Source organism: Vespula pensylvanica, chromosome 11, assembly GCF_014466175.1.
Source record: "Vespula pensylvanica isolate Volc-1 chromosome 11, ASM1446617v1, whole genome shotgun sequence".
Classification (NCBI taxonomy): Eukaryota; Metazoa; Arthropoda; class Insecta; order Hymenoptera; family Vespidae; genus Vespula; species Vespula pensylvanica.
In genome coordinates this window covers 5608717-5632412 of record NC_057695.1, presented here as the reverse complement: position 1 = coordinate 5632412, position 23696 = coordinate 5608717, and the positions used below count along the sequence as shown (strand labels likewise).

Genomic DNA, 23696 nt, shown 5'->3' with positions numbered 1-23696 from the left:
ACATTAATTAATTGGAACTTTCACGCGATGAGCCCTGAAAAATTAAAAACAATGTAATTTAATTGAATTACACGAGTACGATATAATAGTATGATGTATTATTATCAAATATACAAGAACGTAAAATTTATTGGAAACGATTTTATAAATTACAGTGATATATATTATGAAATATATTATTAGTCCATATAAAGTAATAACAATATTATATGACAGTTTTTTACAATATAGCTTGCGACCCACGCCATGACGTGATAGTATGATGGCCTGTCGAATAATTGTCCCCACCCTGAGAAAAGTTATTATAATCAAATCATTCTACATATGTAATAAAGTTGCATAATCGATGATATAACTTACCTGTGTGAGCATTAATAATTCATCTTGTGTATCAACAATTTTAACTGGGAATGGTGAACCAGGCACAAGTACACCAGCCCAGCGTACCTCTACTCTATAATCGCCAGGCTCTGTTGGATCATAACGGCAAAGAATTATCCTGTCTTTTTGAGTTTCCCTTTGCATTTCAACTCTAAATGCACCTTTAGGTCCTCTTACTCTCACTGTTAGTTGACCAGCGCCAGCTCCTCGAGTATCACAGATAAACCGAGATTGAAATGTTGCTAATACACCATGTTCGATTCCTGGTCCATATACTCGAACCTATGAAATCAAAATATTTGTTTCTTTGATAGTACAAATTATATCCGCTATAAAGTATATTTCATAAACATACTTTTGATGCATCAGGAGCTCCAGAAACACGTAGCGTGAAAGGCGAACCTGGTACGTGCTCTCCTGCATATTTAATTGTCAAAGCATGTCGGCCTGCTTCTTGAGGTTTCACATTAAGAGTAAACGTTGCATCACCATGATCATAAAGTTCACAATAAGCTACTTTATGTTGACCAACACAATGTGCTGTCAACTCACCTTAAAATAAAATTAAATTATTAAATATATTATATGATAATAAATCAGAAATGTTACAAGAATTATTTTTACCAGGTCCTGCTCTTCTTGTATCAATAAAACTTCTTATCTCTTGTCCAACTATGCCATGTTTTAAACCATCTCCCGAACAGATAACTCTTGATGCATCTGCTGCGCTCGTTACATTAATTTGTAAAGGACATCCTTTTAATTGTCTACCATTCCATGAGACAGTCATTAGAAGTGGATCTGGTGTTTGTGGTATATAACTTGCACGGTATACACTATCACCTGTATATTTTTTAAAGTGTATGACGTACAATATAATATAACTGTATTTGTGTTTTCAGTTCATTTATCTCACCCAAATGTTGCAGCATTACATTAAGTTCACTAGTAGGAGAGAAGAGTTGTACTTTTGGAGTACCATTACCAGCTTGAGAACCATCTATTATAAAACTAACTTCTTCACCGCATTTTGCTGAAGTTAATCCCCGACCTCGCAATAATACTCTACTAGTATCCTGTACTGGTGGCTATAACAAAGATAATATTGATACATTTATCCACATTACTTTTTAATCTTATAATAATTAATCTTATAATAACTAATTTAAAAACCTCAAGATCCTGAACATATGAAAGTTTTGGTGCTCCAGGGAAAGGTACACCATTAAAAAATATTTCTAAACGATGCTCTCCACTAGGTAAATGAGGTGGTACTAATTTCAGTCTGTTACTAGAAGTCATTTCAAATGTTAATGGATGATCTCCGATATTTCCAGTGAGTTCGCCAGGCCCTGCTTCTGCCGTATCAAAACTGATTTTATTAGACGGATGTAATTTCAAACGACCAATATCATCACAAACAGCGGTCCATCCACCTATACGCAAAAATTGTTATAAAATTATGATTATTAAAATTAATATATATATATATAATGATTTTATAAAATAACTTACCAATAACACGAAGATTACGAGTGTCTATAATCTTTGGATGCCAAGGAGATCCAGGTAATTGTTGACCAGCAGAAACAACCCTGATGTCAAATACACCTACTTCAGTAGGAATGTAAGATACATTCCAAGTTCCTGGATTAACACCTGCTTCTACAGTTGCTTTAGAAACACTGTCTGGACCATCCACCTATCATTTATGTGATATATATTAATATTGTTAATTTATATATATATATATATATATATATATATATATATATAAATTATAAATCACGTCAATTTTTTCATATATACCTGCACTGCTGGAGGACTTCTTGTACCAGTAACGATAAAATGAGCTGATTTACCTACATGACCACTTAGTAAACCTTCACCTTTAGCACGTGCTTGTCCAGCAGCATCTACTGTACAAGCTACTGGACTACCAGGAATAGAACATCCACCTGTTTATAAATATCAATGAGTATTTTTACCGGTCATATTAAAATTGAATTAATATATTTCATAAATAAATTTTAATATTTTACCATATGTAATATTAATCATATAAGTTCCAGGAACACTAGGGGAAAATTCTATCATTTCTGCTCCGTCGTTAAGAGGAGTGACTTGTAGTGGAAGTTCTTGTCCTAAAGGACTTGTTGCAGTTACGTCTAAGTCTGCCATTCCAGCTTCCGTTTTCATCACTATAATCATATATTTTAACATGTTATTGAAGAACAAACGAATAATAAGAAAGGATATTGTAGAATAATAGGTAATTCAACTTACATTTAAGTGCAATATGATCATGAACAGTTACAGTCATTGGTCCTAATTCTTGTAATTTTACTTTTGAAGCATCAAATGCTTGACAGAAGAAAGGTGAACCCAAAACTGGTTTTGCACCATGCAAGACATCAATTTTATATGTACCTGAACAAAATACATCAAAACATATATTATCGCAATATATATACGTATATAATTTTTTATTTTCTATTGAACATTCATTATACTTACCTACAGAATTAGTAGTAAATTCAGCAAGTAAATTTCCATCCCTATGCTGATAACATCTCACAGGTACTGCATTACCTTGTGGACCACTGATCACAACATCAAATTCTTTCCCAGGACGTCCTAATGTCTCAATAGTAAACGATGTTACTTTACCAACGCATGATTGATACAACCCTAAACCAGTTGCAGTTACTTCTCGTCCACCTGTAGGACTACGTACTGTTACATCTAATGGACTTCCTATAAAATCAAAATATAATACACAATTAATTTATTCAAATATTCACTGTATCATATAGATATATACCTGAAATATGAACATCATTATATTTGATATGCACTTTGTGAGGAGCTGCACGTGTTGGATGGAAAACAATTTCATAAACACCATTATCTCCTTCTCGAATTAAACTATCAACATCTGCTCCACCAGCTCGAACATTTACAGTTAATTTCCCAGGTCCAGATTCTTTTGATGCAACAACTAAATAATACCCAATATTATATAACTGATACACACTTTCAACATATATATATTATAACAGAAAATAATACCTAGAATTGTTCCAGGACGATGACAAACTACATCAGCAACTTCTTTAACAGATACTTTACTTGGATCAAAAGCTTGAAGAGTTTGAGAACTAATAACTTTATGGCCATCACTAAACATTACACTATATGTACCAACTTGACGAGTTCGAATTTCTACTCTATACAAAGTAGAAGATAATTTAGTTAATGTACTTGGTATAATTATTCCATCTGGACCTGCACAAAATATAATACGTAATAATTTTTTAATTATAACAAATAATTCAATTATTTTGCCGAAAGTGCTGCTTACCTGTTACTTCTGCAGATACTGGTCCTTGTAAACCTAACATATCCAAATCCATATAAGCTGTATTTCCAACTCGTATCATAGAAGGTCCATCTAACATATTTGTTGTAACAGGACATTTGAATGGACTACCTGGAAGAAAATAGATGATATTAAATAATGTTATATTCAATGAAATGTAATGATAATATTGAAATAATTTTAGTATTTAATATCATCCACAAACCTGGGACATTATCATCATTAAAACTAATGTTAACATAATGAGTGCTTGTGGTTTGAGGGACAAATGTTACGTCATAGAGACCACGCGCACAAGCAACTACCTCAGCCTTAACTGTATTATTTTCAGTGCTTACTACTAATTCTAAAGTTCCCTCTCCAGCTTCTGCTGCATCTACAGTAAAAGTGGTGGCCTGACCTAATAAGGCTTCTGTAAGACCAGATACATGGACCTGTTCGTATTTATAATAAAAAATTTTATATTGTAAATATTGTATATTTATAATACATCATATCATTTAAAATTTACCTTAGTCACGTCATAAATATTACAAGCAAAGGGTGATCCTTTAATTGGTTCTCCATCTACTAATATGCCAATATTATGTCTGCCAACTTCTGTAGGTACAAAACTTACACTATATTTTCCATCAATAGGTTCTATTGTAATAGGAAGAGCTACATTTGAAGGTGGTGTGACAATCACGTCACAATTTGTTGAAGGTGCTTGTGGATCAACAGTAAAAGAAATCAATCGCTTAACAGCACCCATTTTTAGATTATTACCTGTTATTACTGCTTGACCTGCACCAACTACTTTACAGCTAAATGGTGAACCTAGAAATGATATATAAAGATATGACAAATCTTATATATTATATTATAAAAACTAAGATATCATTTCTTACCTGGTACAGGTTCTCCATTAAAACGAACACTAAGACTATGTACTGCAGCTTCTTGTGGTTTAAAATTAACTCTAAATTTTGCATTACCTTCACTTTGTACATAATTTGGTACATTTTTACCATTGACTGCAACTATGATTTCAAGATTTCCAGCACCTGCTTGACTGGCATTAACTGTAATAGTATAAATTAATATATTAAAATACTATTTATTTTTTTATGATTTATTATCATTAGTTAAAAATATATAACTTACTACTGAAAAAGACAGGTTTGCCCACAACACCACTATTTATATCTGTTACTTTTACCTTGTCAGCATTATATGCTTTTACAAGAAAAGGACTACCTTCAACATGGGATCCACCCAGTTTCACTTCAACACTATGATCACCTATATTAAATTTTATTTCATTATCGTGTTTGTTGATATTAAATGCAGTATCTTTTTCTATATAAATACATACCAACATCTTTTGGTGTAAATCCGGCAGTATATGATCCATGAGCACTCTGTTTAATATGAACTAGTAAACTCTCTCTTGTGGGTGATAATACTTCTACTACAGGTGTTCCCAAAGATGAATCTGCTTCTATGGTAAACGATGCAACACGATTTACAGATACTTTTTCTAGTCCATCAGTTATCAGTACTTTAGCTGTATCACTGACCTAATATTCAAAATTGCATTACAATAATATTCAATGTTACTGATATATATATATATATATATTACAATAAATCAATCATCAATTAATTATACAAAACTTACATGACAACTGAATGGACTTCCAGGTACATCTTCACCATTGAATCTTAAATCAACAGTATGCACGATTGGTTCTCTAGGAGTAAATGATATTGCGTATGTATGAGGACCTTGTGCTTGAGCAGAAGTTGGTACACGTCCTCCATTTACAGTAACTTCTAGATTTCCAGGTCCTGCTTGACTGGTTTCCACTAAAATTCATGATTTCAATTGAACAATAATGCAAAATAACAAGAAAGAATTAAAGTATTAAATTTATAATATATATACCTAAAAATGTAACAGGTGTACCAATAACACCTCGTTTAGCATCCTTTACTTTGATGGCAGTAACATCATATACTTTGCAACTGAAGGGGCTGCCAGCCACTGGAATATTTCTATAATTTACTGCTATTCTGTGTTCTCCTACTACTCTTGGTGTAAATGCCACGGTGCATGTTGTATCTTTGTTGTCAGTGACTTGAGCTGGTACGGCCTGTCCATTGGGCCCTATCAAGTCCGCCGGTTAGTTTTTTAATGCAATTTAGTCAGGCAACTACTAAGGTGGATCGCAAGAACACCAGAGATGAAATGTAATATTTGAATTTATCTATTACTCTTACTTGTTAAAGTTATAAATTATGGTAAGCCCATTATAAAGCAAAATATATTTAAATGATTATAATGAGTATTAGTTACATGACCTATCATAAGAAATATAATAGATGCTATGTATAGTTTCTCTTAGTCTATCTTTGCTTCCTTTTTTTCTTCTTTTTTTCAGTTTTTAAAATAACAATCATTACATTTTACATGCGCATTACTAAAAAAAATTTTAATGCTATGAACTAATGAAATATTAACAATCTACTAAATAGTAATAAAGTTTTGTTTCTATTCAACTTTCATCTTCAAAAAGCGAAGTTCTTGCATTCATAATAATAACATTATATCATATTGGCACATTTATTATAGCACTATGTAAACAGATCAGGATCAATGGCTATATGGCCACAATGTAATTTTTAATAACTATCCATATAAAGGCATAGCACCACAAAAATTAATGGCTTGAACATATTAAATACATGTCCATGGATCTAATAATTGTGAGCATGTGATCAGAATATGTTAGTTACTATGTGCATAGCTATTCACAAGGATAAGTTCACAACTACTGATTTTACAGGATTCTACAATGGTAACTAATAATGCATAAGGAATGTAAGAAGGAGGTGGCAATTGTACTACTCTTACGCAAAGATCTTCAGGAGATTGTAGTTAGGAACCCACCACCATATATTTCATGAAAGTCCAGGTATTAAAGTTAGAGTGAAATTAGTATATCTTTAGAGGTCTAGTAATGTCGTAGTCTGAAAGCTGGCCGACCTGTAACAGACAGAGAATTGCTCTCAAGCCAAAAATTAAGAGAGCATACTAAGACAGATCATTTTCTGTACAATATAACTATACTCTTTGAAAATCTTATTACATAGATTAGATATAAATAGGGCATGTAATAATATCAAATAAAAATCATTGCAGTTGGTTAAAAAAGGTGGTGTTTGTAAATACACTTGACGGTCAGTAATTCAAGCCTTGTAAACTTTACATTACTTATTTAGAATATTACATATTTATATTTAAAAAATCAATCACAAGGTGCATAACGTATACCATAATTATACAAGATCTTTGTGTAAAAACGTTGACTTTCGCATAACAGTGATGAACACTTTCTATACTAAAGATGTACATGCTGACATAAAGTTAAATTATTAGTGAGGGGTAGGAGTAAGGAGTTGTTTAATGCTATAAATTTTACATATACTTTACCTTCAACATTAACTTCTAAATCTTCCAAGCTACCGGCAACATTACTGACAGTAAGATAGCTTTGCCTTCCTAAACCAGCACTGCTTAATGCCTGTCCACTTACAGTTACATGGCTATCACCACCCACCCTTGTTATTATAGGACAGCCTGGTACAGTTCGTTTGTTGAAGGCTATATTAATAATATGTTCACATGCCTCGAAAGGCACAAAACTGACTGAGAAACGAGCATTGCCTTGAGGTGTAACTTGAGTGGGGATATTTTGACTACGAGCAGATATTGTAATCTCCAAATTTCCTTCACCAGCTTGACTTGCATCAACTATATAAAATAATAAATAAACATAATGTATTATTTACTATATAATATTCAAATGTTTAAAAATTAACTAAAGGAAGTATTATCAATACAAATTTTAATTATTTTATTTACCAGTAAAATGTGTTGGTTGTCCAACACTACCTCTTGCAACAGGGCCAATTAATACTTTGTCTGCATTAAATGCTTTGGCTAGAAATGGTGTACCATTTACTGGATGACCATTATATTCAACACTAATTGAGTGTACACCTACATCTCTTGGTATAAATTCAGCTGTAAACCCACTATTTATGTCACCAGTAACTTTAACTGGTAATTCCATATTTGGTCCTACAATATAGGAGAATAAAAAATTTTATAAAAAAATTGAGTGCCAAAATATTTTATACATTTCCATTATGTGAGTAGAAAGAAGTACGAATTTAATATATAACAAATAATAAACTACTTGTAGCAATTGTGTAAATTGATGTTATCCACTATTCACCTATTAAGTGCCAAATAATATATGTTACTTTTATCTGTAAATCTTATTCACCCACAACATAGAAATATATTATATAACTAACCCCTTACGGAAACCGCAAGTTCAGCACTTCCACTTCCATCAACATCCATGTGGAAATTAGCAGGTTGATCTACAGGTATCAATTCTAAATGATTTAAATTTAATGTGACTCTGCTCGTGTCGGACACATTACAAATAAATGGACATCCACGTACAGCTTCTCCATTAAATTTTATATCGATGTAATGTGATTTAGCAATCTCAGGAGTAAAAGATACAAGGCAACGTCCACCGCCCACAACTTGAACATGATTTGGTACTTCTCCTTCGTTTATAGATATTTCTAATTGTCCTTCACCGGCTGCACTTGCGTCAACTATATAAAGAAAATTAGGAATAAGATACTAAATATACCATATGATTTATACTAATTATTTTTTTATACCTCTAAATTGACAGGCATGACCAACAACAGCGCTAGGTACATCAGTAACTTGTATCAAACTGCTGTTATACACCTTGGCAACGAGAGGTCCTGCCGGTAGCTTTTGTCCCGCGATGCTTATTTCTACAAGGTGACTTCCGACTTCTGTTGGTGTGAATTCAACACGAAATTCTCCTGAACGACCAGATTCTTCTTCTATTCTGGCAGGTATATGTCGTTTTGAAGGTGCTACAATATTTTTGATAATATACATATTAAAAAAGTATAATAATAGAAATATATATTTGAAAATATTTCACTTACTTAAAATTTGTACATCAATTTCATTACTACTGAAGCCAAGTGCAGATAATTCAAATGATGCAGGACTACCAGCAGGTACCAATCTGACAGAATCACCAATAACAGACATCTTTGGTGCTGGCATGATTGTCACTCGCCAAGATGATCCTATTACAATTGATGTAAATTATTAAATGAAATGTAATATATTATAAATGAATTTATTAAATCAAAATTTCAATATTGTTCATATATTACTTAATAATTCTATAAAAAAAAAAAAACTACATAACACTATTCATTATATAAAAATTCGTAATTTATAAAATTAATTACAAAACAAAACTAGAAATTCAAGAGATATTTTGATAGTGATTCGATATTTACGAATATTCATTCGTTCAATATTTCTTATCTATTAAATATAATTGTAATCTTTAAAACGGTATAAAATCAACTTCCTACCCGCGCAACCCCCTTTTTCGAGTCAAATTCCAATTTCCCGGAAGCGCACGTAACACCAATAAGGAGATTTCCTAACCTTCCTGTCAAATGTAAGTCTATTTTCTTTTCAATAAAGATAAAAAAAGAAATAAAAAAAAAGAGGATGTAACATCGCCAAAGACGGTATTGAGCGGAAGTGGGAGAAACGAGTCTGTTTCAAGCGATTGTGAGAAGAAAGAAGAGAGAAGGAAAGAAAAGAATGCGACCTAACGGACGAGTATGAGCATTAAGCTCATTTTGAAATACATCATTACAATTACCTTGTGACCACCTGTAGCTCGACGAGGGAAATCCTGAAAAGCACTAAAAAGAAAAAGCCCTAAAGAAGAAGAAATTAAAAAAAAAAAAGGAGAGGAAGAAAGAAAGAAGTTAGAAGCAATTCGATTCAGATTGCGTAGAACAGATTAATCTTAAATAAAGAACGACGTAAAACTTTGCATTCAAAACGGCACTGCTTTAAGCATCTCACAAACACACACTACACGACATCAACGGGTTATATGTGTGTATATACATATATATATAAATACTGACGGAGAGGAAACGCGTACGTTCTTTCGTATAGTTGGTCGAACTTAATTTTGCTTCACTTTTTTTTTATTTTTCAACGACGCTCGACATTATGGCCAAACGGCAAGCAATCGAAAGGCAAGCTCGCCTCATTGCGAAGAATCTCGTAGGACGACGAACGTAGAACGATCGAGAAAAGCCGTATAGACGTACGATGGAACGTAGAGATACGCAGGTGTGTGTAACGGGAGAAAGAGACAGAGAGAATAAGAAACGTCAGCGGATCGCGCGATTCACGACGGACTCAACCGAATCGAACGACGACGAGACGAGCGTTGCTGCTCGCTTGGCTGTTGAGCTGCTGTATTGCTGTTCCCCTGCTTCTTAGCAGACCCGGCACTCGGGCCCAAAACCAGGGCCGTACGCATAATGGTGTTCGTAATGTTCTACGTTACGCGTTCCAAACTCCCGCCTCTTCTCCCCACCACTACACTTTCTTATCTTCCTTGCATACTTTTAACGCCGACGAGCATTTACTTACACGCGTATTTGCAACGGGTGTGCAACAACTACAGTTACGCGTTAAATGTAGGATGATGCATTTTAGGGATTCGTCCGAAAATTAATCTTTTATCTTTCAGGTCAATTCTTCGCGTTAATTTTCTTCCTATTTCGAAGAAACATCATTAATTATCGTCGTATGAGAACTTTAATCAAATTTATATACATATGTTAAAACGATTTCATTATTAAATCGTTCGAGTTAATTACGCCAGATTTCATGGAATCGATTACTTCATTCGATTTCTCATATTACAATCACACGTCGAAAATCGATTATAAATGTTATTGCTTATTACGAAATCGATTAGTAAAATGGCGGAATCTTCTTTGAAGTGATTTTACATATGTACGTATATTATATATATACAAAGTTATTTAACGTATTATAATAATATTTGTATTCATTTATACGAGTAAAAAAATTTTTAAATAAAAATGAAAAATGCTTTAAACAGTATAATATCTTGTATCTGCTCTATAAAGGTTGTTGTTTTTGTGCAGTTCTAAAAATGATATACATATTTTTTACACACAAAATAAAATTAATAATTTTATATAAATGAAAAAACAAACGCGAGTGATAAAAATTGTATAGATACGAACGATTTAGTACGGTAATGACTCATCTCCTTTTCTCTCTTTCCTCTTTATATATACATAAAGCAGAAAGAGACATACTTACGTATGCACACGCAAAAGATATTCGATATGCGTATTTCGATACTTTAAGGTCGCCCGCAAATAGAAACCCTCGTTCGTGATGCGGATCTTTCGAGAGAAAGAAAGAAAGAAAGAAAGAAAGAAAGAAAGGAAGATAGAAAGAGAGAAAGAGAAAAAATGCAGCTACGAGACAAACATTGGTGATCGATTTCACGTGACGAGATCGGCAAAGAATGGAAAGCAAACCGTTGTTTTGCAAATCGTCGAATCAGCAACAAGATGCTTTTTCGCGACCTGATAATTATTCGACGAGAAATCGTATGAGAAATTCTTACGATCACATTCAATCGATGTAAATAGGTGCTTACGAATGATCAAGTAGTTTGTTGCGGGAATTTTAAATTTACGATTCGCTACGATTGTTTATCCGCTATTTATAACCTAGAAAAGTCAATCTCGATTTGGTAAAGAATTCTCGATCGATTTATTTCCTTTTCGCGTAAAATCAAACCTATATAATTCCTATTATCATAATAATTATAGACTCTTTGAATTCCAGTTATATCGAAGTGCCTAAATACGATAAATCACGATGCATTTTCCAACATAACGGATTATATAAAGAATATGATGTTTCAAAAATCTTAAAATTAACTTTACAATTTGAATGATTTCTTTCCAAAGAATTTCTATTGTTTCAGCTTATATATGATATTTGTCAATAGACAATTTTCAATTCGTATTTTTCTAACGTAACAACACATTTATTAAAAGCCACTTCGTTTTAACGAGAATCAATTGATCCTTAATTGAACTTGTTTGCGTAAGATATATTATTATATTTTGTTTCATCAAGGACCCATCATTCGAATTACAAAATCTATAACGTAACTAATCGCGACATCTATGTACCAAGTGTTTAACTTCAACGCACTAATTACAAATAGCACTAAATAGTGCTAAATGGCGCTAAATATAACAATTTTAACAAGTATCTACAAAATGAGAGATGATAATTGGATTGAAGAAGGAAGAGAAGAATCTTTTATCTCGAAACAATTATTTCAATAATCGTCAAAGCACAATCTAATTATAAGACTGAATCGGAATAAAGACGGAAAGAAATTACAACGAAGTAGAATAAGACAGAGTGAGAGAGAAAGAAAGAGATTGGTGATAAATTCTTTGATATGGTAATACACACATTCCACGTATCACAAGGCTTTAAGAATTATTCTATAGGGTGTCGCGAGAAAAAAGTAGATGTAGGTATTTCTTCCTCAATAAATAACAATAACTTCGTTCATGCTCGCTCTAGCGTAAAAACACTAAATAGAAGAAAAGAAAAGAAAGAAAGAAATGTTTTACTTTAATTATATGAAGTATAATGATCTATGTCATTAGCACCATTAAAACGAAAAAAGATTTATGCGATTAAGTAACGCTCTGTTTGTAGTCATTACTACTAAGGAAACTTTATTGACATGTATTTCGTATATCTGACAAATTTAAGCATTTAAAACGTTTCAATTTCACATTTCTGTAATCCAGAGAAAGAAAGAGAGAGAGGGAGAGATGGAGGGGAGGGGGAGAGAGAGAGAGCGAGAGGATGGAGAGAGACAGAGATGGAAGAGAGAGAGGGAGAGAGAGAAAGAGAAAAGAGGGGGGGGAGAGAATCTGGTATCTAATCTTTTTAACATCAAGCTGATGTTTCCAAGGCGAATTACAAAATGTTATGATGTATTAATATGTCGAAGTCATTTAGATATACGTAGGTAGAAGCTGAATCCCTTCGTACGCAACCAAATACGTCTATACACTGGCACTACTTTCATAGTTCAAGACACCTACGCTTTATAGATATATAATTTGGATTATTTTCAAATATTTCTCAAGACTTCAATAAATTATTACGATAGATCGTCACCGAGATATCGATTGTAAATTCTCAACAAGTATAAAGGATAATTGAAATACTTCAAACGAATTCGAATCAAAACGTAGCCCTAACATAGAAGACATCTACGTAGCGTAACGAATCACGTACACGTGGTCACTACTGTGGAGAATGCATTTCTTTATATGGCATCTATATAATATTCTTCACAATCTACCTAGTGGCGTAACGCATATACTTTAGCGTTCCTATTCATGGTCACCGGTTTTACCGTTAAAACGCGACATTTCCGTTCATTGCTAGATATAAATATGAGTTTCCTTTTATAGATGTGATAGATCTTGAAAAGGAACAATTTCAATGTACTCCATCTTTGAGAAGAAGTTAACTCGAGCAACCTTTCCTGAGTAGGCACGTATTTGTACACCTATTATGCGATCAAGGTGCATAATGCAGTATCTTAAATGGCGTGGGAGATGTAAGATCATAATGATCGCCCAGAAAACCCATGGCTGAAGATATTGTCTTATACAAAAAGGAAATGTTGTATATGAAATAAAAAAAAAAGGAAAGAAAAAAAAAAGAAAAAGAAGAAAAAAGATGGTAAAGAAAACGATGAACGTATCGTGTTTTTGGGTCAGTAGCACAACACGTGAATGCGTGAAATCGTAAGTCAATGACCTGATCGATGACCTGTTGACTTAGAGAGGGTACATTACTTGCGAACGAGAAAGAATCTAAGTAATGTTCACGGAAGTAAACGGGTGTATATATGTAGTACGTATATACGAATGGAAGCCAACTCTGTAATAAACAAACAGAAAAAAAAACATCTTTCTCTCTCGAATTGATTCGTAAATAATGATACACTTTAAAATGGATAATAAATCGTTACTAATCGAATTTGCTTTTTTTGACAAATATAGACATTTGTTTCGGTCATTGTATATTATAGTGCTGTGCACATCAAAGCCATTATCCTTGTGCCTGAAGAATGAAGGCAACGCTATTAAAGCAGAGTGAAAGTTTCTGGCGATAATAGAAATGGCAATTTTTAATATTCATAGACTATCGAGTTCCTACTGAGTATAGGCCTTCTTAATAAGATTTTTTTAAGTATATACAGATTAAATAAACACGCTATATGAATATTTTTTTATATCTCCATTATTGATTCACGTATAAATTAATAATCATTATTTTATAGTAGAATTTATGCTCGAGAGAATGCAATCGTTAAAATATAATAATTCTTCGTTATGAAGATATCTTTAATATTAAAGAATTTATGGAAGAATTTTAATGATATTTATAAAACTTGTATTGCGTTTAATCAAATAATACATCAACGATGCTGGTTCTCCTACTTTTTAATCTGTGACGGCACTGCCGAGTGCCATGCATTCCAGTTAAACCACGTACAAGTATGCATGCATGTACGAGGTACATACATATGCATGTATAATGCATCGTTAAATGCAAAATAACTCGTTAAGCTCTCGCTTACGATCCTTTTTTTAATGGATAACGTCATGAAAGAAAACGATGACGATTGACAATGCTTCATTATTTTCTTCTTCTCTTTTGTTAGACAAAATTAAAATGATACAATGAAAACTTACCGGGAACGACTTCGCCATTGAATGTCATTTCAACCAAATGTGTAACAGCCTCATGAGGTACGAATGATGCTAAGAAACGTTGACTACCTAGCGCTCTAACGAAACTCGTAACATGACCACCGTTTACCAAAATTTCTAAATTTCCAGATCCAGCTCTTGAGCCATCAACTGTAACAATATTCTACATCTAAGACCGCAATAAATATAATTAGAGACAGCTAAATAATAAAAATATATACTTTCGAATTCAACTGGTTCGTTGACTACTCCATTAGGTATATGACCAACTTGTATAGCTCTTGCATTGTAAGCTTGTGATCTAAAATTCATAAACATTGTAACGTGTACAAAAATGTTTATATCTAATATTTATTTATGAGCTAATTTATCAACCTAAATGGCGATCCTTTAATATGTTGTCCATTGGCCAAAATTTGTATGATATGTTCTCCGACTTCCTCAGCAGTTATCGTATATGTTAAGCCACGAAGAGTTGATTTCTGAATGGGTATAAGTTTACCACTTGGACCTATAAAATTAACAAGAAAATTTTATCTGATCTATGTAATTTTAAGTTATCTATATTTCATAAACAATGATAATTACCTGTAACAGTAACAGAGACTTTATTGGGATCTATACTCGGATCAATGGTGAAGGTTGTTGGTCTATGAACAGGTAATATTTCGATAGCACTCCCAGTAACGAGTGATGAATTTTTTGATGATACGTAAGTACTATTATTGAGATATCGATCATGTGTGGAATCTGCAGTATCGACGCTTTTATAATAATTATTAGTTTTATTTTTTAGAATACCATGAGTTTGCGTACGATTACTTTGAGTTTCGCTGGTAAATTTCTCGGTATTCGTTATATTTTGTGTTGTATTTTTCGTACTGTAAACGTGATGACCATTTTTGTAATCATTACTTGTAGGATCTTGAGTATTTGTCGTATGTTCAGCAATCGGAGAGTTATTAGTAAGATTTGCAAGTGATTCTAGGCTACCGTAAGAAAGCAAAGATTTAGTTTTGGCTATGGCGTCCCACGAATCACGACGAGAAGTACCACCCACCATAGACGATACTCTTACGTTACTACTTGTATCGACGACACCATTATCCATAAAACTTCTTCCGTTATAACCGGTTTCTTTATCATTTATTCTTGGACTAAAACTTCTACTGACAGGACTTTGAGTGGCACTACGAAACATTGGACTGCGGTTAGGCGAGCGAGATCTATTTAAGGAACCAGTTTGATAAATGTCTCTTGATTCCTTAATGGTCGGTGAATGTTGTGATGCTGGAGACGCTGGACTTAAATTCGGTGATCGAGATCTAGTTAAAGTGCTGGATGCATAAATATCTTTCGATTCTTTTATTAAACTCGGAGTCTGAGTTCCTGGTGATCTCGAACGATTATATGTCGTTGACGAATATGTTTCCTTTGTTTCTTTGACCATAGAAGGACTATGAACGCTTCTAGATGCAGGGCTTTGATTAAGATTCGGAGAACGTGAATGATTCAGAGAACTTGTTTTATGATATGTTGAACTTTCGCTGGTATAATTGTTGGAAGTTTTGTATGTTGAAGAATGCTGGTGAACGGGTGAATAATCGGTAACGTGTTGAGTCGGGCTGGCTGATTTGTACGTGGTAGTAGAATAGATTTTTTGAACAGGACTGCCACGAGTTGGTGTAGTGGAAACATTTAATCCATTCATACGTCTTTCAAGGGAAGATACTTTTGATCGTTCTAAACTGGATGTTGATTCTTTTGATCTCCTCGAACCTTTCTGAGTACCAACTCTTATTGAAAATGGAGAACCTCTGACGTCTGATCCATTGAAGTAAACGTAAACTCTGTATTTCCCAGCATCGGAGGGAACAAATGAGACATGGTATTGCATATGTCCAATATCTTCCATTCTATAAGAAATAGATTGCTTATCATGTACTATATCTATGATTACATCGCCGAGACCTCCTGTTCCTCTTGCATCAACAATAAAGGAAAATGGTTGACCTGGCATAGCACCATCTGTATCGAGTAACTGTAAAAGATAATAACAAGTATTAGATCGATTTATCTGTGTATATATATAATTTGAAAGAAAAAGAAAAAAGAAAGTGTGTAACAAGAATTAACTAATTTACCTTGATTCCATTAGGATCGAACACGAAACAAGTGAATGGACCACCTTGAATATGATTTCCATTATGCGTTATCGCTATACTCCATTCACCTGTTTCATCTGGTTGAAACGTTGCTGTATGTACACCATCATTCTTTTTAACGGGACACGCCAATGGTCTTCCTGTCGGTGACCACGCGGTAACATCGATCCCGTCGTGACTAGTTCCTGAAATAAATATTTAGAAATTTGTTATTAGAAAATATAAACCTTCATTTTCTTTGATAAACTTACCATAACTATTGACTAGAACCTCGACGATAGATCCAATTGCACAAGGATCCATACCGGGCGATTTGATTTTGGTCAAGGCAGGTAAAACTCTGAAGTAATAGGGGCACCCATTGATTAATTCCCCATCATTATATACCATTAACTATAAAAATAAATTTGTTTAAGATACAGTCAATAATTGGAATATTTCTTTATATAAATGTTGAAATAAAATTCACGTTGATACAAACCTTATGCATTCCAACTTCAGTAGGTACAAAAGTTCCTTTTCCATGTACGCCATTCCAAGTTAATCTACATTCGACTCGTCCACTTGGACTTATAACTTCTCCTCTAACTTCTCGTGTGTTAACTTCTTTGGTAAGCATCTCTAGTTTGAAATGTGCCTGCGAACATGATTCAATAATTCTAAACATTGAACAATATAGAAAGACATCCATTGTGTCCAATGGAACGAATCATCGAAACAATAGTCTATAACATTATTGAGATTTGCAAAGATTAAAGTAACTTTTTGAAAGTACAATTGACAAACAATAACTCGACGTACTGGCTGTTGTACTCTAGCGGATGTACTATCTATATGAACAGCAATTTGCTCGCTTGCTTGAGGGCGAGGTTTCACCCATTGAAAATAGGCTGCATACGCCATAACGCCCAAATGTTCGACATTATGATCTGCCATATCTTTTGCTTTTAAAATGGGTTCCACGCCCAGTTTTTTACCACCATCGATACCTTTAAGAAAACATAGAGACGAATATTACAACATGTTATACCGATAAGATAACAATATTATAGACATACCCATTTGCAAATTGTGTTCCCAAGCTGAGGGATCAGTATGAAGTTTTTCGTAGGGTGGAGCAGGTCCACCTAAATTTCTAACGATGGCGCATAATGCTCTGCCATCGTTCCAATCGGTCTGCAAACAAATAAATGAATATTTATTAATGTTAAACATTTTTATTTTATTTATTTGTTATTCATAATTATATTTACCCTAAAGTTTCGTATTGGTTCATGAGGTAAACGTGAATTAACCCATCGTAAAGTAGCGTGGAAACCTGGTGATCCTTCTTTCATGAAATATGACAAGTAGGTCATTCCCGAAAGTTCATCTAAATATGGAGACGCAAGGTATTCTGGTTCCAACACCATGGGAATATCGAATTCTCGTTTCGATATTTCCATAGCTTTTTGGCAATTGTAGACACTGTATTATAAAAAATACAATAACACGAATATATGACGTTTATTTATATATAAAATATTATAATGAGAAAGGTCAGAAAATTATCATACTTGTCATCAGGATCGAGTTGACGCCAATGTGGGAATAATCCAGGCTTACAATAATCCAAAAGTGCACTTAAATATACGCCAGAATTCCAGTCGGTTGTAAAATTATTTACTCTGCATTCTGGCAAAACAGCCTAAAAGTTAATAACATATGTTAATGTACATTGCTAATTCAATAAGTTAACATCTCATTTTATATATATGCATATATATATATATATATATATATATATATGAAGTGAGATTTTCTCATTATAAAATAATATCGTCGAGTTGGAGATCAAGGCGTTATATTTTTGTTGTAGATTATACTCGTCTGCATCAAGGTCTTCCATGCAATTACGTATACTGACCTTGAGCCATGCAAGCATCAGCTTCTTTGGAGGGAACTTGGACTTGCCTATTTGGTATCTCACAATAAGCGACCATATCAGGCCAAGAATAAGTTTCAAATTTCCATTGACGATGTCGACGTTTCCTGAAAGGAAATTATTATTAATATATATATATATATATATATCCGAAAAAATGATTTGATATCAAAAAATATTGAGTCTTACGTATGACATCATTTTATAATCGTTTATGAATCAAAAGAATTCGTAGAAACGAATTCGCATAGATACATCCAATACGGTTCTTAATACGAATACTTTGGACGTTTATTGTTCTCATAAAATTAACGTTTCAATATTAATATTGTATATTGATAGAAATTTTTTTATTATTGTCGTATCACACGTTGTAAGAGGCTTACAAATTGTCGGATAATTATATCTTTAATCATTAATTCGTCTTTATAATAAAAGATCCTAACTGTTACGAGTATAATATATAGAAATAGATACAGTATTTTATAAAATCATGATCCGTTTAATGAATGTGGAAGGAAAGCAAAGAGAACAGGAAGAATTTCGATATTGTTCTATTTTACTCATTTAACCAAGCATAGAATGAAGCTTTCTTTCAAATGTATTGCCTTATCATTGTTACATCTAGGAGAATTAAATTGGTCGGTAACCGTACACGTACAATAATGATGGCTTTAAGCGACCTCGTGGGCGCCGGTACAACACAAGAAAGGCAACGACCTCGAGCATCGATTTGCAAGACGTGACGTAACGATACAAGAGACCTGCAGTCGTGAAAATGAGGACGGAGTCCCCATAAATACCACCATAGCAAATCATTCGTTCGATCGTTTCGAACATAGAACTTGGTTCTTTCTTCATTTGTTTCTTCTTCTCAATAAAAAAGATAAAAGATGTAATACAATATAACTTCAAAGTGTTTATACCGACAATACCAAAGTATCAAAGCCTAACATCGATTGTATTCCAAGTATCGTAACAACATTATGGTACTTTTGAAAAAACAGACAGCTCGTAAAAGACCGATTGTTCTAACAATGATCCGTATATCGTATGCTATTACGTATTAATCATGAACCGTTGACTCACCCGATGATCAAAATATGAAAACGTTTTTTTATCTCACAATTAGTCATCCAAGTTTCGTTGAAAGAAATTCCTTTGATAGATCAATAAAATTATAACACTGTCAATCATACAACCCTTTTTCCTTTCGTTTAGCATTATGTCAGTAGTTCATCCGCGATCTCTTTCTATTTCGCGATATAAAACAATGAATCGCTTGGAATTCAAAGACGTGTGTATTGCAGTAAATTCATTAAAGAGAAAGAGAGAAGCGTGCCTGAGAACAGAGGAAGAAGTCGTACTCACGGCCGAGGTCAATACCTCCTAGCGTTACGTGAAACAACGACGACTAATTAGTTAAAAAGCGAGCAGCATGTTGCTTTCTAACATGCTAGGCACGAGCTTTATCTCTCGATCGGTAAACGCAAACAATGATATATTTGCTTGTCAGATCGTAAGTGTATAGAAAGTTTTCTCAACGGAATGGAAAGAAAAAATTATTTGAAATTCGCGCTAATTTCGAAAAAAACGTTACCGATATTGACGAGTTTCACGCCATCCGCCTCGATCGCTTGTAACGCCGTCGAGACATTTTCAAGATGATGATGCTGATTCGCTGGCCTTGGATTCCATCGTGGTAAACGTCTCTTAGTGAGAACCTCAACAAGAGCACAAAGACGTGTACCATCTCTAAAATCTTCGGCGAGATCCAAAACAGGACCGCTACCTACATCGGCCGCATGCTTCAGGTGCTCGTTCACCCAATTCCTAAATGTATTCGCTTGAATCTCCACCCACAAGTCCTCGTGACCTTTGATTGGCATGCCCTTCGCGGCTGTTCCTTCGGCTGATCGAGCTACCAGGCCCACTAGTTGCTCTGGTCGTAACTGCTCGGTCGACTGCATTCTTATTCCTTCAAGGAGACGATCGAAAAGTTTGTCTCGTTATTGATTCTCGACGTTTCTATTTATGTTATATTCAATTCAATCTTCAATTATTTCATTAAAAATTATAATATATTATAAAGTAAATTGATATAAATTTGAAAACTATTTTTAAAGAATTCAATTACGTAGTATATTTTTTTCTTAGATACGTTCAACATGCCTGTTTTATATTTTCTACAATAGAGGATGTTAAACTCGACTCGAATCTTTAATTAAATAAACAAATTTATGCAAATTTGAGAAGCATTTTTTATGAATTAAATTATGTAGTATATGCTTTGTGTTAAATACGTTTGACATGCCTAGTTTATACTTTCTACCAAATCATCGACGATCGTGCGTGACAGGCGTACTTGCTTTTTTAAATTTGCCGCGCCTTTCTTTGTTTTTTTTTTGTGATAGACACGATAGATCAAAGTCCAACGATTTTTGTTTTTTATCCCTTCGTTACGTTTTATCTCCTTCTCCCTTTAACATGCAATAACGTTTTCAAAGGAAAGAAAAATTATTGTTATGAGAAAATCGATACGCCGGTATCATTACAATGTTGACAAGATAATTTCGATATTAAACACACGGTGTGTTGAGAAACACTGATCTAGTTCATCGATTTTTATCATGATACATAATGATTCAAACTCGTAGAACGACCTATTGATATCCTGACGGTTACTTTTTAAACATACTACGCAGGAGAACGCAGGAAGTCACGATGAAAGGCAAGTTTCAACGATATTTAATGATTTAAGTACAAGAAAAGAACGAGAGAGAGAGAGAGAGAGAGAGAAAGAAAAAACGTAATTCATGAAAATATAGGAGTTTAGTAAAATTACATGACATGTTAATTGCAATGTGAATATAACTATTTGCTTGGTCTCAAAATGACAAGATGTGACATCATCAATGTAAGCTTGGAACCTCGTTTGTCCGGCACGCTTACGTCAGCATGTAAAAATTGTATCCACATACGAGTTCAACATATAATCGAAAAAAAAAGAGACATAACCGTCTTTTTTTTTTTTTTTTTTTTTTTTTACTTTTACCGCTTTTGAAGATGATGGAATTTTTGATGGAGAATAAAGATAGGATGGACCGAGCGTGAGAATCTGCATACACTCTCGCATACTCAGACAACGAATAATACCACCTTACAATATATTCGACTTTCACTCACGACGTCTAATGAAATTTACAATTCGTACATATTTTTTCGTATATTTATTTTTAGTTTTTACTTTTTTCTTAATGATGCAGAATTTCTGAAACCGAATCGTTTCATTAAAAATAATTGGTATATTCTTTGACATATCGAACGTAGAAAATTCTTTTGTGAAGAATATACTACGTAAAACAATTGACGACGAATGACAAAACACAATTGTAATGACTAATGTAACCAAGTACAGAAGAAATACGTTAGTCACTTAAATATCTGTATTGTTATTCTTTCCTATGCACTTTCGAAACGCTTCAGTGTCCTTTGTTCGTAAAACGTCTTTATTTTCTACACAGTCGAAAAGAAAATGATCAAATATGTGATTCTAACTAAAAAATCGAACGGAATATATTCGAACAAACTTATTCATATTACTAATTATAGTAATAATTAGTAACAAAAGATTTGTCAGGAAGAATTTCACTAGGTACACTATTTGTTATGAAAGTATGATCGGAAAATTGTGGTTCACATTAATGACACGATATATTCACACTGAATAGAATAAAATCGCACAAAACATACATTAAACTACAATTTTTTTCAAATAAATATTCTGTATATGTGCGTTAGATATGTATGTAGGACAATAAGTAACGAAAGGATTTGTAACAAAAAACATTAAAAAAACAAGTCATTTTTTTACACGATGAGACTGACACACAAAATCGTTGTAATATTATATATTTACGTTAAGTTGATCCTCGAATAGAGATTTCGTATTTTTGTCGAATAGAAAAAGTCGTTATGCGAAGAGGAGACACACGATAACGCCGTAGATTTTCATCGATCGTTCACTCGTCAAAAACCCGGCACCATTGAAACGAGATCGTTTCTATTATTTTTGTTTGTTTGTTTGAATTGTGATAATAGGTAAAGTTTTAACATGAATCGATGTTGAATTCGTTGATAGTAGTAAAACGATCGAGAAACGCCATTTTTGGCATCCAGATCGCAACGGACGTCGACGAACGCCTTCGACGTGCGTGAGCTCACTGAAAACCAACGTAAAAAGAACCCCTCACGTCCCTTTGCCTTCTTTCGCTAGATAGATACCATCGGCATTCTGGGACCGTGAAACTGACATGAACGTTCCTAGCATTTTTGTTGCCCTGTTTTTGACTATTAAATTATTACGAAAAGATTTCATTAAGAAAAGAAAAAATCTTTACAAATTTCGAAAAGAATATAAAATAAAGAAGTGTTTTATTAATTATATTATTAAAGATATTCATCCTTTCGTGTACCTTTTCTATGTTCAAATAAAAATAATAGAAACTCCTGTAAAATTGATAACTACTTGAATCAGCACAATATTATTGTATTAAATTTTGTTTCGAATAAAAAAGAAATCAAAATTTTCTTTTTTTATTATTTCAAATATGGTTTTTATATAGTGATAAATATTTTTGCAAAATAAATGACATTTCACAGTACGTCACTGAATTCAAACATTCAAAGAGCACAAATTATTCCGCAAGGTGGCACCTGTCACATCACCAATCTTCGGGTTGCATAGGCTTAGGCGTTTTACGTTACAAAAACAGCGCGAATAATGTAAGAATGATTTACATATTTACGTTATTTTTTTAAGTGTAATATATTAATCCAATATTAAAAATGATGAAAGAAAGTTATTGGTGTAATAATGTTTTATAGTCAATGTATAAAACGAGATTTTAACGTTTGCATAAGAACGAATATATTTCCTGATCAGGCATCGATATCTCCGCGCGATTATCAAATCGAAAGTCCAACCCACATAAAATATATATCATTGAATAACTTAATTAATTTAATATTGCGA

At 33.2% G+C, this 23696-nt stretch overlaps 1 protein-coding gene across 8 annotated transcripts; it reads right to left on the bottom strand.

The window, feature by feature from the left end:
• Nucleotides 1-76: 76 nt before the first annotated feature.
• LOC122633185 (filamin-A) lies at nt 77-22895 on the bottom strand. Of its 8 annotated transcripts, XM_043820809.1 has the most exons (40): nt 22581-22887; nt 20262-20639; nt 18644-18768; nt 18294-18424; nt 17991-18204; nt 17796-17913; nt 17539-17726; nt 17219-17374; nt 16989-17130; nt 16717-16922; nt 15161-16613; nt 14948-15083; nt 14794-14873; nt 14555-14722; nt 8819-8965; nt 8516-8743; nt 8132-8446; nt 7674-7892; nt 7242-7562; nt 5694-5915; nt 5427-5614; nt 5121-5325; nt 4910-5047; nt 4654-4827; nt 4275-4582; nt 3969-4197; nt 3746-3874; nt 3454-3669; nt 3206-3382; nt 2899-3138; nt 2668-2811; nt 2424-2582; nt 2191-2339; nt 1897-2083; nt 1555-1817; nt 1298-1469; nt 1006-1224; nt 737-933; nt 361-663; nt 77-289 (listed from the first exon to the last, which is right to left on the bottom strand). In XM_043820809.1, the coding sequence occupies exons 2-40, from the start codon at nt 20629-20631 to the stop codon at nt 221-223; spliced, it is 8805 nt and encodes a 2934-aa protein (XP_043676744.1). In that variant the 5' UTR covers nt 20632-20639; nt 22581-22887; the 3' UTR covers nt 77-220. The 8 variants fall into 8 exon arrangements, 6 of the variants coding, with proteins under 6 accessions (XP_043676744.1, XP_043676745.1, XP_043676746.1 ...); XM_043820810.1 differs by lacking the exon at nt 22581-22887 and having other exon boundaries at nt 20262-20653; XM_043820811.1 differs by lacking the exons at nt 14555-14722; nt 14794-14873; nt 14948-15083; ... (9 more) ...; nt 20262-20639; nt 22581-22887 and adding an exon at nt 9562-10224.
• Between the last annotated feature and the right edge of the window lie 801 nt (nt 22896-23696).